This window comes from Leptonychotes weddellii, chromosome 4, assembly GCF_054177405.1.
Source record: "Leptonychotes weddellii isolate Sample4059 chromosome 4, ASM5417740v2, whole genome shotgun sequence".
Taxonomy (NCBI): domain Eukaryota; kingdom Metazoa; phylum Chordata; class Mammalia; order Carnivora; family Phocidae; genus Leptonychotes; species Leptonychotes weddellii.
The window spans coordinates 65727825-65745395 of record NC_138372.1 but is presented as its reverse complement, the minus strand read 5'-3'; the positions used below and the strand labels follow the sequence as shown (position 1 = coordinate 65745395).

The 17571-nt window shown below is 36.7% G+C and overlaps 1 protein-coding gene across 4 annotated transcripts in view; it reads left to right on the top strand.

Moving 5' to 3' along the window:
* Nucleotides 1-17571, top strand: part of ZNHIT6 (zinc finger HIT-type containing 6) — an 80847-nt gene that overhangs the window by 7383 nt on the left and 55893 nt on the right. For all 4 annotated transcript variants that reach the window (XR_014144933.1, XR_014144932.1, XM_031029451.2 and 1 more), the window contains exon 5: nt 2191-2294. Coding sequence is in view for 2 of the 4 variants with exons in the window: in XM_031029451.2 (XP_030885311.1) it covers nt 2191-2294 (104 nt within the window). In the remaining 2 variants the exon portion in view is untranslated. The remainder of the gene's footprint in view (nt 1-2190; nt 2295-17571) is intronic.

Here is a 17571-nt window from a genome sequence, read left to right as displayed (position 1 = left end):
TGCTGTACCTTGTCAAATGCTTTTTCTGCATCTATTGAGAGGATCATATGGTTCTTGTTCTTTCTTTTATTAATGTATTGTATCACATTGATTGATTTGCGGATGTTGAACCAACCTTGCAGCCCAGGAATAAATCCCACTTGGTCTTTAACTGCCTTTAAAATCTTTTAATCTGGCTGCATTTTTTAATCTTTGGTATTCTGTATTTGTGCTATAATACAGCAATGCAAATTTCTTTTTATTCATCTTGAGAATTGTTAGATTTCTTGAATCTGTGGCATATTGTCCATCAGTTCTGGGACATTTTCAGCCCATTTCTGTTAAAAGATTACCTCTGCCTTATTCCTTCTCTTCTTCTAAAACTACCATTGAAAGTGAGTTAAGTCTTCTCCCCGTATCTTACCTCCCCTTTAACGTCTCTAATTTTTTAAATCTTTTTTGTCTCTGTAATGTATTCTGGAAATGTTCTAGTTTTATTTAGTTCTTTAAAAAATCTCCTGAGTCAGTTTTTATAGTTTCTCTTCACTGCACATATTTTCAAGCTGTTACGTTTTTAAATTTTACAGAGCTGTTGTACAGTCTGTGTATGATCCTTTTAGTGTCTGAATATATGGGGAATTCTCAGCTACCTCTTTTTTCTCTTTTGGTTCTTGCCCACTGACCTTTGTTTTCTTGCATTATTTATGCTTTATTTTTTATTAAGTACTCCTTTTTTTCCTTAAATTACTTGTGAGACCTTTTTGAAGAGTAGGACGCAGGCCTTCTTTTATTCTGCCAGGTACCTGGGAATATTGCAAATCTGGACCTATCTTAAACCAAGTTGAAAGTTTAAGATTCCCTTGACTACACAAGCAAGGCAAATCATTTCAAATCTTAGCAAGAACTGGCCCATGGCCACAGCTTCTGATGAATTGTTTTTCCTTTTTCCCCTCTGTTCCAGTCATTCCAATATAAATTTCCTCGCATGCTCTGGGGATGGTGTTTATTTCTGGTTCATCCTTATCTTATTATTGCCTAATAGGCATATTCTGTTACTGAGATTCATTTGAGGAGGAGTTCCTAGAAGATTACAGGATCTTAACTCTGACCCTCTTACTGAGAAGGCTGTTGAAAGGGAAAGCCTGTATTTGCCAGAAATTGCAAAAGTGGCTTCATTGCTTTGCTTACCTCTCTGAGTTTTCACTTCTCACTAAATATTGGCTTGTATTTTCCTGGGTTTTTTTTTTCAACTCTTCAATGCTTTTAAGGTGATTTTTAAATATATTTTATTACATTATTTATTTCCTCCATTATCTGTAATGCTTAGGTGTTTTCAGTGGGAGGGTTGGTCGTTATAATCATTGCCATTACTGAAACCAAAGTCCCATGAGTTATAGAATTGCATGTAATTTCTTAAATTATTTCCCTTCTTAACAAATGATAACTGACTCTTCTTTTCCCTTGGCTTATGATTTAATTGTCAAACTCTTTGCATTGCAAATTCTAGATTCCCATTCACTTAACCAAAAACTTGCATTTATACTTTGCCATTTGAGTGATCAAGGAAGAAGTCTTAATGATATTACTTCCTTCACTACTCTCTGGAGTTGACTAGTTCAGCTCAGCCAACGCAGATGGTCAGCGGAGTAATACATTTCAGAGCCAGATTATTCAGATATCCCATTTTGTGTATTTTACAGCAGTGACTACTTTAAGTTGGGCCTCGTACTAGGCAATGCCATGGTTCCCCCCGAATGTAACTACCTGTCTAATAATCAAAGCAGGCATGTATACAGCTACATATGGTATAAACCCTTCAGTAAAAGAAAAGGCGCTGTACAGGTAGCCCCTATGAATTGCCAGATGACCTATATTTTTAAAAATCCCATTAAATCCTTCTTTTGGCTTATAGAATGTATGGTTAAAAACACAGGCTCTAGAATTAGATATACCTGAGTATACACAGGCTCTCTCAGGAAATAGCTATATAATGTTGGCATCTCATTAACTTTCGTTCCTAGCCTGGGGGTAGTAATAGTGCCTATCTGATACTATTGTGAGGATTAAATGAGATATTGCTGTTTAGTGCAGTTTGTGAAACATAAGTACCCAATAAATCTTAACTGTTATATTTTGAACATTGTTTATTCACTTCTGAAATTTAAGGCATTTTAAAATTAATTTGTCTATTTATTTATTTTTGGTTATTAGATGTACTTTATGAAAAATCGTGCCAGAAGACAAGGTATTAACTTAAAGCTTCTACCCAATGGATTCACCAAGAGAAAAGAAAATTCAACATTTTTTGATAAGAGGTAAGTTTCTAACTGCATTCTTAGTATATTGGGTATTCTGATTTGATCAGGAACATCTTTTAAGGTTTGGTTTGCTATAGAGCATTGTTACTCAAAGTGTAGTCTGTAAGCTTTTTGTTATCGGTCTATGCCAAGATAATTGCACAAATTGAAAATAAGCATTTATGGGCGCCTGGGTGGCTCAGTTGGTTAAGCGACTGCCTTCGGCTCAGGTCATGATCCTGGAGTCCCGGGATCGAGTCCCGCATTGGACTCCCTGCTCAGTGGGGAGTCTCCTTCTCCCTCTGACCCTATCCCCTCTCGTGCACTCTCTCTCACTCTTTGTGTCTCAAATAAGTAAATAAAATCTTAAAAAAAAAAAACCCAGAAAAGCATTTAGAAACTTACACTAATTTTATGTCATGTGACTAATAAAAATTTGGGCTTCTGGTATGTGTGTGTATATATGTATGTGTGTATATATGTATACCTGAGACCTAAGGTACCATGGAAGTATTTCAGAGGTTACAAGGACAAAATGATAAATCAGAGCAGGACCCCTGTACAATTTTGACTAGAGCAGTTTGGTTTTTATATCGCTTCCACTTTGGGGTTCCAGTAAGATTCACTTGAAAGCCAATGTTGGAAAAGAGAGAGGCTTGGAAAACATTTACTCTCTAGTAAATCTGTGAGTACGGTTAATATATTAGAGATTAGTCTGCTGCTTTCTGTCAGTGCTAGGTCTAAAAGGTCCCATTAGTACAGAGGAGAACAGGATCCCAAAATACTGTAAGTAGCCCACTAAATTATTAGGTAATACTTTTCTTTTTTTTTTTTTTTTAAAGATTTTTATTTATTTGAGAGAGAGAGTGAGAGAGAGAGAGAGCACAAGAGGGGGGAGCCGGAGAGGGAGAAGCAGACTCCCTGCCAAGCAGGGAGCCCGCTGCGGGACTCGATCCCGGGACTCCAGGATCATGACCTGAGCCGAAGGCAGTCGCTTAACTGAGCCACCCAGGCACCCGGTAATACTTTTCAAACGTCGAGATTCTGGATTTAGAGTAAAAAATCCTGAGTGAGTTTTACCTTTTTCAGGCTCTTAGTAACTGCAAGGCCTTGAGCAAATTACTTTCTCTGGGCCTCATCTGTATGATGTGGGGGTTGTAGTAGGTAAACTAAGGTTCCCTCACAGTTTTATCGCTTCATAAACTGAAAAGGCAAAACCATCAGAATAATCATTATTCTAATAAACTTTCCACCTTTTCAAAAGAAGTTATATTAGAAGATGGTGTTATCCATTTATTTTATATGTTTCAAGGCAAATATTTGTAAAAGTGGTTTTCCTTTTTCCTGGGTAGCTTTCAGAAGTAAAGTAATGTTTTTCATTTATCAAATATGAGATGATTCCAGTGTGCATTTTGAAACCGACGTATTTAGAAATTGACATAATTTATTTGAAATTTAAGGTTACTGGTTTGTGTCTTCTCAAATATAAAATGTATTCCTGTGTTATGAAGGAAACCATTCAGATTATCATCAGAGCTTAGTTCTTAGTACTAAAAAGCATATACCCTCAAATGTAAAATTTTGGGGTCTCTAGATACATGAATGTATGTAGGAAGTTTTTGTTTTGTTTCCAAAAATAAACATTCAGTATATTTCTTTTTTTTTTTTAGATTTTATTTATTTATTTATTTGACAGAGAGAGACAGCGAGAGAGGGAACACAAGTGGGGGGAGTGGGAGAGGGAGAAGCAGGCTCCCCACCGAGCAGGGAGCCCGATGCGGGGCTCGATCCCAGGGCCCTAGGATCATGACCTGAGCTGAAGGCAGACACTTAACGACTGAGCCACCCAGGCGCCCCTAACTTTCAGTATATTTCTTGGGTTTAGAACCCAAATTTATAGTTGGTTATTTTGGAACACCTCGGATCTCTGAAGTAGCAAATTGGACTCCTTTTACATTATGCCTTTTGCTCATAAATTTATAGTTATTTGGAGTTGGTTTTCTTAAAGTTTTTTAGTGTTTTCACATGAGATTAGCAGCAGAGTTCATAATAGGCTTTAGAGTCAATTTCTTTGCTGTTTTCACATCTGTAAAATGGAGCTGATGGCAGTTATTGTGTAGAGTTGTGACTTTTTTTTAAAGACTTTACTTGAGCCAGAGAGAGAAAGCACACAAGTGCGGGGAGGAGCAATGGGAGAGGGAGAAGAAGATCCCCACTGAGCAGGGTGCCCAATGCGGGGCTCAATCCCAGGACCTGGGGATCATGACCTGAGCCGAAGGCAGACGCTTAACCGACTGAGCCACCCAGGCGCCCTGAGTTGTGACCTTTAATGTATTAATTTACCTAATCACTAACTGGAGTGTAGGAAGGAATCAGTGTATGTAGCAACTGTAAAAATAATATAGCCTCATCATTAAAAAGTTTAAAGGAAAAATAGCACCTACAATTCCATTATGTAGAGATGACCGCTGATAACGCTTCATGTTTCCTTCAATCATGTTTTCTTCTTTTTTTTCCATTAATAAAATAAAACATAGTATTAAATGCATAAGAGTAAACAAAGTTACATGACTCTTTTTAAGTTAAACATTACTAAATTTTTATAAATAAAAGAATACTTTTTTCTGCAGCTAGGAGCTCTTTTCTTGTTAATGCAAATCTGCCTTATTGCTAAGTAGTATATTCCAGCTATGACTACTGTATTTTAACTTATTTAATTATTCCCATATTCATGAACATTTAGCTTATTTCTAGTTTCTAATTATTAGAAATAATGCCATAATAAACATTACATTAAATAATTCTTCTTGAAGAAATGGTTTTGTGTGTTTACATGACTTTTTCTGTACAATCAGTCCCTAGAAAGTAGACTTACTGGATCAGAGAATACAGAGATTACATCTAATTATTGGAAAGGGTGAGCTGTTGAATTTTTTTTTTTTAAGATGTGCCTGTTTATAGCCCATCTTACTCTGTTCCATACATAGGGAATATTTTCACCAGTCTGTTTATCCTTTAATTTGGTCTTACAATCATTTTTGATGCATTTTAAATAGTTGTAAAAAGTCTCTACAACATAGAGATAGTAAGATGGAGTAGTTAAGAGCAGAAACTGGAGCCAGGCTGCCTATATTCAAATTTATAATCAGCCTCCTCCCAGCTATGTGATACTAAGCTAAACCACCTAACTTCTTTTTGCCTCAGTTTCCTCATCTGTGAAGTGTGACTTTTAATAGTAAACTGGGACTAAACCAGTTTTCATTTCCATTTGTAGTATATGAGAATACCCGTTTAAACATCTCACTACCACTGAGTTTTCTCTTTAAAAAAAAATGTTGCTAATTTGAAAGGTTGAAATGACATTTTTTTAAATTTGCTTTTATTTAATTCTACTGAGATATGGAATATTTAAATACATGTTTCAGAGTGTAAAGTTTGACTTAATCCAATCCTTTATGGTAAGATGATCTTTCATTCATAGGACCATTTTGGGGGTCAGTTCAGTGAAAAAAATAATAAATTATAAATAATAATAATAAAAATAATTCAAAATCTGTGCAACTAAATTTTCCATTTGTTTTGTTAAATTGCCCATTATTATTTTTAAAATGAAAATGGTTTTGCTACTAACTGAATTTAAAATGTCTGTATTCAGATGTTAGATGAATAAAGCATTAAGGTGAGTTCCCAGTTAGATGAAAGCCATACTGAATATTGAGAATATTGCTGGTTAGTTAATTGATAATCAGCTTGGAAATCTCTTTAGTGTGTCCCAGTATTTTGTTCATTCTTCTTCAGCATTTCCATCAGTGATATAGATCATGATTTCTCATCTTGGCCCTGCTGACATTGTGAGCCGGAGAATTCTTTGTTGTGGGGGGCTATTTTGTGCATTTTAGGATGTTTAGTAGCATCCCTGGCCTCTACCCACTAGATGTTGGTAACACACACACACACACACACACACGCCTCTGCCCACCCACCTTTCTTGTGGCAACAGGAAATGTCTCCAGAGATTACCAGATGTTTCCCAGAGTTGGGGCAAAGGGGAGAGACAAAATTACCCCTACTTGAGAACCAGTGATTTAGATTAATACAGAAGACCTACTTCTTGAACTTAATGTATAGTAGAATCAGGATTGCAAAAATTTCTATTGCTCAAAGGTGGTGTATCAGTAGCAAGATAAATATATAAGGTCCTGTACTTCACTTGTAGGAGAAAAAAATGGAACAAAATTTAGAAAATTTAGAATTACCTTCTTTAGGATACCTTTGTTTTCTTAGCCATTCATATGAAAATGACTAGGTTTTAATGATTTTAAGTGTTACTTTATGATTTAGTGTTATTAGATGATGTGTTATTTAAGATGATTGCTGGAAGGAGGGATGGGGGGATACTAAATCTTTTCAAAGGATTATTTTCACTTCCCATGCCCCAATATTCTATTTTTAAGAGGTTCATTTTCAGTACTTTTTTTCAACTTTCAAAAGTGATTAATGCTTTGACTCAGATAAACCTGAATTTGAATATTGCCTCTACCATTTAGTACACACTGGGTGATCTTGGGCAAGATTGAATTTACTGTGTTGAGAGGATTAAATGGAATTATACCTAAAGTAGTACCTGGCACTTAGTAAATAATACACAATGACAATTCAAGGTCTGCTTTCTCTTATCTGAAATCCTTGGGGATGTTGTGAAATTACTATATTATATTCACCTCTAGGCAGTCTGGAGCAGCATTACATAATCAAAGGATACTATGTCTACAGTGAAACCTACAAATGTTTACATTATAATGGGTAAAGAATGATTGTAAACTGGCTCAGGCAGGTTTTGCTGGCAGAGGAGTTACTGAGAGAACTTTCGGTTTCAGGTATTTGGGGATTTTACTGTAACTGTTCACGTGAGATTTTGGTCCTGGGTACTAAGATGATTGCTGTAACTCCCACAATATTAAATTGCTCATTTGCTTGTTTAAGCATCTTGAGTTACAATATAGTCAAAAACTGAAATTGAACTTGTTTAGAAGTAAACGTTCCAATGGTAATTTTTGAACGGAGTGAAGAATTCTTTGTGGGTGTTACCACACATAAATACATGTGAAGTGTGACTACTGCCCCATTGTGCCTGAGTTCTCTGTGGAACTATCAGTAGGTTATATAGCAGGTGCAGTGGGTACCTTAGAAGTGAAGATTCATTGTAAATCCAGGCATCCTTATGGCAGGAGTTTTTCACCAGTATGACTGTGAATCTCTTAAATCTCACACGCAAAATTGTGTGAGATTTTATATAAGACTTTTTATAAGAATAGGAAGTGTAATTTTCATTTTATAGTCAAAATGAATAAGAATAGGAAGTGTAATTTTCATTTTATAGTCAAAGTGGAGTATAACACTAATCAGTCTGTGAGATCAAAAATGTATTCAGTAGTGGGGCACCTGGGTGGCTTGCTCAGTTAAGCGCCTCACTTGATTTTGGTTCAGGTCACGATCTCGAGGTCATGAGATCGAGCTCCACGTCAGGCTCCATGCTGGGCTGGAGCCTGCTTAAGATTCTCTTTCTCATTCCCCTCCCGCCCTCCCCCACTCTCTCTCTATATATAAAAATAAAATAAAATAAATTTTTTAAATGTATTTAATAGTGATGAATTTTAGAGGACTAGTGAATTTGTAGGAATGTCCTAATGGGTAACTTTAATGAACAAAGAAAAGTTAAGGGATGCTTATATTAAGAATAAATTGAGCCAAAACAAGATTGACCTTCTCTCTCAAAAAATAGAGGAGCCTGATAAGGAAATGTGTCCAGTAGAAGGGTTCCCTACTTACTTTGGAGCAGATCCCAGACTATTCCTTAAAATAGTGACGCTTTCAGAGGTAACTCCTTTACCTCATCTCTTTGTGAGATGTATAACTTATGGTCACTTTCACCCAATGCTAATCAAAAACTATGGAGGAAATATGAAAGATCTGTATAAAGAAAACCTAAACTCTACTGAATAACTTAAAAGATTAGAACAAATGGAAAAAGGTACCTGTGCTTAGGAGATGCAGTATTATAGAAATAACATTTCTTAAATGAATAATGTGATCCTAATCAAAATACTAATTTTGTTTGGTTTTGATTTGAGAATTTTTTTCTTTTTTGAGAAGAAGGAAGGAGTTTGTGATAAAATGAAGTTCATTTTGAAGAATAAACATGGAAGAAGCACCAGGAAAATCCTGAAAAAGAGGAGTAATGAGGCTGGACTCATTAAAATTTATGAAATTCTAGTAAAATTTTTTGGTGGTGACATAGAAATCCACAGGTAGCTTAAATTATAGAAAGTAGGTGGAAGGCTATTTGGTACTCTAGCCTATGATGAAGGTAGCATTTCAAATTAATACAGATAATTAATAAGTGGGGTTGAGTCAGCTTGCTGTTCATCAGGGAAAAGCTGGGATTTTAACTAGAATTTCAGGTGGATCAAAATCCTAAACTTGAAATAAGAAATACTGGTGTATTTTCATAATCTTGAAGAGAGGAAATACCTCACCCAAAGCCATAAAGGAAAAAAAATAACTAAACATAAAATTTTTAAAAATGGTATGGTAAAAAAAAGACCATAGTAAGCTCAAAAGACTAATTAGACAAAAAAAAAATCTTTAGCATATATGACAAAGAGTGTTTATGCGCGAATAAGAAAAAAGACTAGTACCTAATTAGGAAAAAGATAGGAATAGATGGTCATGGAAAGATATATATATATATATCATAGAAAGGTATATACATATACATACATGGCCTATAAGTATATATTGATAATATCTAATGAAGGTATGGGTTAACCAGGCCAATTTGCTCTTCCACTGTTGTTGAGAATATACATTAGTGGTCATTTTAGAAGGCAACTTGGTATTATTTCTCAAAATACTATATATGCATACTCAAGTAATTTATCCCACAAATGTATTCGTACAGTTTACAGAATTACACATATCTATTCCAGCATTATTTTTAATAGTGTAAAAACTGGCAACAACTCAAGTGTCACTACTATGGGACTGAGGTAAATTGATGGTATGTTCCCAAGGTGGAATTCTAGGTACCCATTAAACAAAAACAAATTAGATGTGGAAGAATTGTCATGAAATGACATTATGATATGTTCAATGAAAGAAAAAACAGAGTTTAAACAGTTATCTGAAAGATAGGAAGCTCATTTTTCCTATTGATATAAAATTTGCATGCAGTGAAATGCACAGATCTTAAGGGTACGCTTGTTGAGTTTTGACAAATGCATTATACCTTTTTTTGTTGCACTTCACTTTATTGTGCTTTGCAGATACTGTGTTTTTTACAAGTCGAAGGTTTGTGGCAACCCTGCATCAAGCAGGGCGTTTGGTGCCATTTTTCCAACAACATATTTGCTTGCTTCATGCCTCTATGTCACATTTTGGTAATAGTCACAGTATTTCAAACTTTTTCGTTCTTATTTGTCATGGTGATCGTGATCAGTGATCTTTGATGTTACTATTGTAATTGTTTTGGAGTGCCATGAACTGCACCCATATGAGACAGTGAACTTACTTGATAAATGTGTGGGTTCTGACTGTTCCACCAACTGGCCATTCCCCATCTTTCTCCCTCTTTTCAGGCTTTCCCTGAAATACAACAGTATTGAAATTAGGTCAATTAATAATGCTAACCTCCTAAGTGTTCAGATGTAAGAAAGAGTCTCATGTCTCTTACTTTAAAGCAAAAGCTAGAAATGATTAAGCTTAATGAAGAAGGCATGTCACAGCCAAGATAGGCCTAAAGCTAGGCCTCTTGTGCTGAATAGTTAGCCAAGTTCTGAATGCAAAGGAAAAGTTCTTGAAAGAAATTAGAAGTGCTACTCCAGTGAACACAGGAATGATAAGAAAGCAGAACAGCCTATTGCTGATATGAAGAAAGATTAAATGGTCTGGGTAGAAGATAAACCAGTGACAACATTTCTGTAAGCCAAAGCCTAATCCAGATCAAGGCTCTAAATCTTTTCAATTCTATGAAGGCTGAGAGAAGTGAGGACACTGCAGAAGAAAGTCTGAAGCTAGCAGAGGTTGGTGTGTGGGGTTTAAGGAAAGAAGCCCTCCCTGCAACATAAAAGTGCAAGGTAAAGTAGCAAGTACTGATGTAGAAGCTGCAGCAAGTTATTCAGAAGATCTAGCCAATATAATTAGAGGTGATTACACTAAACAACAGATTTTCAGTGTAGACAGAACAGCCTTATATTGGAAGAAAATGCTCTCTAGACTTTTCCTAGCTAGGAAGGAGGTCAATGCCTGGCTTCAAAGCTTCAGGGCCAGGCTGACTATCTTATTAGGGACTAATGCAGCTGGGGAGTTTAAGTTGAAGCCAAGGCTCTTTTACTGTTCCAAAAATCCTAGCATGCTAAATCTACTCAGCTTGTGCTCTATAAATGGAACAACAAAACCTGGGTAACAGCACATCTGTTTACAACAGGGTTTACTGAATATTTTAAGCCCACTGTTGAGAACTACTGTTCAGACAAAAAAGATTTCTTTCAAAATATTGCTGCTCATTGGCAATGCATCTGGTCACCCAAGAGCTCTGATGGAGCTGGACAATAAGATGAATGTTTTCATTCCTGCTAACACAGCGTCCATTCTGCAGCCCATGGGTCAGGGAGTCATTTAGACCTTCAGGTCTTACTATTTAAGAAATACATTTCGGGGGCGCCTGGGTGGCTCGGTCAGTCGTTAAGTGTCTGCCTTCGGCTCAGGTCATGATCTCAGGGTCCTGGGATTGAGCCTCGCATCGGGCTCCCTGCTCAGCAGGAGGCCTGCTTCTCCCTCTCCCACTCCCCCTGCTTGTGTTCCCCCTCTCGCTGTGTCTCTCTCTGTCAAATAAATAAATAAAATCTTTAAAAAAAAGATTTCATAAGTCTATAGCTGCCATAGATAGTGGTTCCTCTAATGGACCTGGGCAGAGTCCATTGAAAACCTTCTGGAAGGGTTCTCACCATTCTAGATGCCATGAAGAACATTTGTGATTTATGGGAAAAAGTCAAAATATCAACATTGACAGGTGTGTTTAGAAGAAGTAATATCAACCCTCATGGAGGACGTTGAGGGGTTTAAGAGTTTCATGGAGGCGGTAACTGCAGATGTGGTAGACATAGCAGGAGAACTAGAAGTGGAGCCGGAAAATGTGAATGGCCGCTGTCTCCGTACAACTTTCACGGATAAGGAGTTGCTTCTTACGGATGAAGAAAGTGGTTTCTTGAGAGGGAATCTACTCCTGGTGTAGGTGCTCTGAAGATTGTTGAAATGACAACAAAGGATTAAGAATGTTACATAAACTTAGTTGATAAAGCAGTGGTAGGGTTTGAGAGGATTGGCCTCAGTTTTGAAAGAAGTTCTGTGGGTAAAGTGCTATCAAACGGCATCACATGCTACAGAGAAATCATTTGTGAAAGGAAGAGTCAGTCGATGCAGCAAACTTGATTGTTGTCTTACTTTTAAAAATTGTCACCCTGATCAGTCAGCAGCCATCAATACTGAGGCAAGACCCTCCCCCAGCAGAAAGATTATGACTCACAGAAATCTCAGATGATGGTTAACCTTTTTTTTTTTTAGCAATAAAGTATTTTTTAATTAAGGTATGTACTTTTTTTAGACATAATACTGCACACTTAACAGACTGCAGTATAGTGTAAAAATAACTTTTTATCACTGGGAAACCAAAGAATTCATTTCACTGGCTTTGTTGCAGTACTTACTTTCATTACAGTGGTCTGAAACTGAACCCATGATTATCTCCAAGGTATGCCTATATCTATTTAACACAGTCCCTATGAATATATAGAATATTACCATCACCCCAGAAAGGTCTTTCCTTATTAGCTTCTCTCCTTGCCAGGGACATCCTGTGATGTCCTGGTGATGAGTTTTTGCTTATTTAAAATTCCATATATGGGATCATATAGCTTACCCTCACTTTTGAATGATAGTTTAGCTGAATATGAAATATCTTGATATTTTAATACTTCTATTCAGTTATTTATTCCCTTGTCTTCTTACCTTTTTTGCCACTTTTGAGAACACTGTTTTTTATATAGTCTTTTTTTTTTTTTCTTTCACTTGCTTTTCAGATCTTCACTTTTGTCTTTGCAGTTCTACAGTTTCAGTATGATATGGGTCTTCATGTGATTTTTTTTTTTTTAATTTATCTTCCTTGGGATTTGTGCTTTCTGAATATGACAGTTATGGAAATTCTAAGGCATTATTTTAATCTCTCATTTGTTTGTTACATTCGGGGTAATTTATTCAGTTATACAAGTCACTATCTCCTCAGCTGTGTCTGATTAATCTTATCTTTAGCTCATGCACTGAGTGTTTTTCTGTTTCAGTTTTGTTTTTCATTTCTAGAAGTTCTATGTCTTTCCCAAATCTATCTGCTCTTTTAGATCAAACTATATTCTTTTCTCATGTTTAACCCTTTGTTTAATAATTTAGAACATTTATTATCTGTGTAAATAATTCCAGTATTAGAAGTTCTTGGAAGTCTGTTAGTGCTGTGTGCTGTTTCTGCTGACTTTTGACTATGGTGGCTGGTTTCCTTGTTTTTTCCTTCTAAAAAGTAGCTGTGAACACAAGTTGACGTAGAAGGTGGCATGCATTTGCTTATGCCAAGATACTCATGGCACCAATTCAGGATCCTCTTTAATTTCTTAGTCTTAAGTTTCTCAGACTATATTAGTAGGAATAACTTGAATCCCAACCAATTTGAGGAAACTACAGTTTCGCATTCTCAATTGAGATCTTTCCCTCTACCCTCTCTGCCTTTCTCCCTAGAGCCCGAGCTAAGGTCCACATGTTTCCTAGTTGTCTTCCTTTGCTAGTGCGCAGGATTTTTCTGGTTTACACTTTCACTAGTTTTATGTTGTGATCCTAGTTTGAGGTCTCCAACATATGTGGGCCCAAGATCTTGTCTCCTGTCACCCCGTGGTTGTCGACAAGCCTCTCGGTACCAAAATTGGCGAAGGTTTCCAGAGCAGGTGTTGCTTTAGCATCCTTCCAGGATCTTTATTTCCTGCTTCCTTCTGGTTCCGGAAGATATCTCTTACTTGCTGATGAGCTCAGTCTGTTTATTTTATTTCTCCAGGATTTCTTAATGTATGCTATTGAGAAGGTTTTCAGATTATCTTTTCTAAAATGTCCTAATTGTTTAAAATAAACACTGGCCCCAGGACAAAGGTAAGTTCAGTAGTGGAAAAGAGATGGATCAGGAAGACATGATAATTACTGTTCACCTGGCAATTCCATTTCTAGAAATTTATTTGATAGATACAACCATTTAAATGGAAAATGGAGTATGTACAAGGATATTGAGTGCAGTGTTGTTTGTAATAGCAGAAGAGTGGTATGAATCTAAATAATTTGCCAGTAGTGGACTACTTAAATTATGGCATGTTTTTACAATGGAAAAAGAATGGAACAGGTCTGAATGTACTAATACGGAATGTCTAAGAGAGTCTAAGTCTCTCTTAGAGTATGAAGATGGTAGAAGTGTGCCCATTATTTAACAACAGTATGAATTAATAATTGAGCTCCAGTCCTGTTTTAGAAGCTAGCCACTAGATGTCTCTCTTGTAAAGAAATAACCTTTTACAGATTTGCAATATTACTTTTTTTCCTCCGGATAAAATTACAGCATTCTAATTATATTGCAGTAATATACCCATCTACCTCTTTATTAGTGTCAGTAGCATTTTTTTCCTTAAGCAGTTATGTGGTGATACACTTCATAAAGCACAGTATTTTATTTGCGTGATGACCCAGAAGTAGTATGGGTTTGTACTTGACTGCAAACTGACTTTAGAAAAGAGCAAAGGAAAAGGAAATGACGGGTATAACAGTTGTGGTCATGGGGGGACAAGTGGATTTTGCAGTGATCTAGTTTGGTGGAGGATTTCAGAGCAACAGCAGGGATTTAGAAGAAACAGTGTGAAAAAGTAGAAACTTACTGGTTCCCCAAACAGGCATTTCCTTATGGGGGCCAAGTAGGCAGTGGTGAGGAAGTTTCTGTGACATAGCATCACAGAGGTTGTACTTTTCCATAATAGCAATTAGCCAGCATTCATGGAAATGGAAAACACCCTTGGTTATCTTGGGGTCCCCATCCTGGTTCAGTTAGGGAAGTCCTTCCGCAGTCCCCGGGTCGACTACTTCATGATATGCCTCGGGCATCTGTCCCTTTCCACTACCTTCACTGTAGCATTTATCAACTGTATTCTCCCATGCAGGCCCACCTTGTCTCACCCTGGACTATTGAGGAACTTGTTAGTGCCCTCCCTACCTCAGTCACTCGATACACAGCTGTCTGATACATCTTTATAAAATGTGTTTTTATTGTGATGATCACCTGCTCAAAATCAAGAAGTTAAGTGTAGGTTTAAGGATGGTCTTGTGGTGAGGATATCAGATGCAAAAGGATAAAGTAGTAAATTTAAGACAGTGTATGTAGTTTGGTGTGTCTAGAACTAGGTTGGGAGTTGGTAAGTGGTAGGGGATGAGGTTGGAGAGAGCCCTACTGGGGCTGGGCTTTACAGGACTTTATATGCCATGCCAGGGAGTTTAGACAGTCATACTTGGAGCAGAAAATGTTCCTGTTGGTATGAGGGACCCATACTAAATATGAATTTTCATAGTTTGTCCCTACCTGATTTCAACCGAGTGTACCCAGGCTGGTCACCATGCTTAATCTTAGAATGTTTTCCTCATCCATTATTTTCTAGCCATCTGTGAAAATACACATGATAGCTCATCTTCTCCATTATTTCTTTTTGCTGCAGTTTCTATAGTGCATATTTTCTCCACAGTTAATATGAAACACATGCTGCATTTAGTGCTGGCATTCGGTTTTTGGTAATGCATATATATCTGCTCTCCCTTCTGCATTCTAGTGTTTCTTAGTAGTGGCTCTATTGGCATTTTGAACAGGACAGTTATTTGTTGCGTGGGACTTTCCCATGCATTACAGGAAGGTTAGCATTTCTTGTCTCTGCCCACTAAAATGCCTAAAGTGCTTCCCAGTCTTGGAACAGTCAGAAATGCCTGGCCATTTCCAAATGTCCCCACCGCCCAGGTTGGTGTAGCTCCCATTTGAGAACTGCTTTATTAAGTGCTCAAGTATTTATCAGTTATTTGAAGCAAAATGTACTTTTTCATTTCAGTCTTCACCTGCTATATCCATTTTCTTAATATACTGTCTACTAAAGCCAGTACCACATACTTAACCTGTTTCCTATTATTATTGTGTAGTGGTGAAACTAATTTTTAAAAGAGCAAAATGTAATATATAACTGGAACTTTTCAAAGTATTTTCATAATGATGTGAGACATATAAAATTATGGTTTTCATTCTCCCCAATTCCAGTAATTTTAATCCATGCTAAGTAACTACACAGATCCTTTATATTCACTCTTCCAAAAACATTTATTATGGTACCAATCCTAATAAAATAGATGGATTATTTTTATGAGGAATAGTTATATTTATTCTTGAGACTTTAAAATTTGCTCTTGAAATGTATTTTAAAAGATAAAATGCCTGTGAGTGAAGGATTATGTAGATATTTTATATATTTGTTTTTTCCTCGAAGGTTTCAGAATTTGGTACATTTTCTTTCCACTTTAAATTAAAATAAGGTTTTATAACTGATGGTGGAACAAAATGGTTTTTTCCTGAAATTCCTTCAGGTAGTATGTGCTGCTTCCAAATTTCATAAGAGTTGACAATTTACAGATTAGTCTATCTTCCCCTTCTACTTTTTCAAAATGAAAGGTGAAACCTAGAAAGAAGAAACTTTAATTCCTTATATCAAGATGCTTGATGTTGCTTGAAATAAAATACCCAGTTCAAACCGGTTTGAGCTATAAAAAGCCGTCATAACTGAATATCCAGAGGTAGGATGGACTTCAGAGTTAATAGATAAAATGACTCGATTACATCATCAACAACCCAGTTTATTGCTGATTCTCCATTGTATCCTCAGTGGTGTCAGCTGAATCCTCATGGTCATAGGGTGCCCCTGGTAACAGTTTGAGTTGCAGTAAACGTCTAGGAGTGCTTCTCTCCCAGCATTACTGAACAGGAAGCCTGAAATTCACGATTGGACCACCTAGGTCATCTGCCGAGTCCTGAGCCTGAGCTGTTGTATCAAGGAAAATCTAGGATAGTGATTTTCTTAAGCCTGGTTAACCAGTTAAGTGCATGTCCCTAGAGGTAGGGAATGGGTTCCATTCATCAAAGTATGGTTATAGATTAGGAAGGAGGATAGTGGTAAGAGATTGCCAAGGAGGCAATTAAACTATAACTCATAAATGATTACAGAATACAAAGGCAAATATATAAAATATAACTGAGCTGCGTTTGAATTAACAGTACATAAAAATACATGGTTTGTTATTGAACTTGCAGTTCTGGTAAGTTCATAATGGTGTAGCTGATTAGAGCATAGACTCTGGAGTTACTGTACTATCTGGGTTCAAATCCCACCTCTGCAACTTTCCAGCTGAATAATGACCTTGAAAGAGGGACTTTTCTCTATCTTAGGGTTCTCATCTGTAAAATGAAATAATGGCATTCATCTCAGAGTTATAAGAATTAAATGAATTAATACATGTAAAACATTTAGAACAATGTCTGACATATTAAAAGCACTTAATAAACTATTGTTATTACTATTGCTATTTGCTAGTGCTCTCTGGTAAAAGAATCTGCTGGTAGGTTTGATAATCTGTAGACTTTACTAATTTAATTAGTGGTATAGTATTCTGAAGATAGACATGTGGAAATTCTAGCTTTAGCTTACTCCCACGGAGTTACCTGTATTTAAAAATCAGAAGTAAAAATTTTAGACATATTTGAACTGACATGATCTGTCATTGTGCTTCTCAAAATTAGTGAGAGAAGTTTCCCTTAATAATTACAAACAAGGGCTGAAAAGTTAATGTTTAGAATCAGTATTACTGTAGAATATACTATAGAAATATTTACTAGGGGAGTTAAGTAGTAGGATGATGAGTCTCTCTCTAAGCCCTTCATTTCATTCTTTAAAAACCTTTGTTGTTGGTGCATCAGGCGCCTGGGTGGCTCAGTCGTTAAGCCTCTGCCTTCGGCTCAGGTCATGGTCCCAGAGTCCTGGGATCGAGTCCCGCATCGGGCTCCCTGCTTGGCGGGAGGCCTGCTTCTCCCTCTCCCACTCTCCCTGCTTGTGTTCCCTCTCTCGCTGTCTCTCTTTCTGTT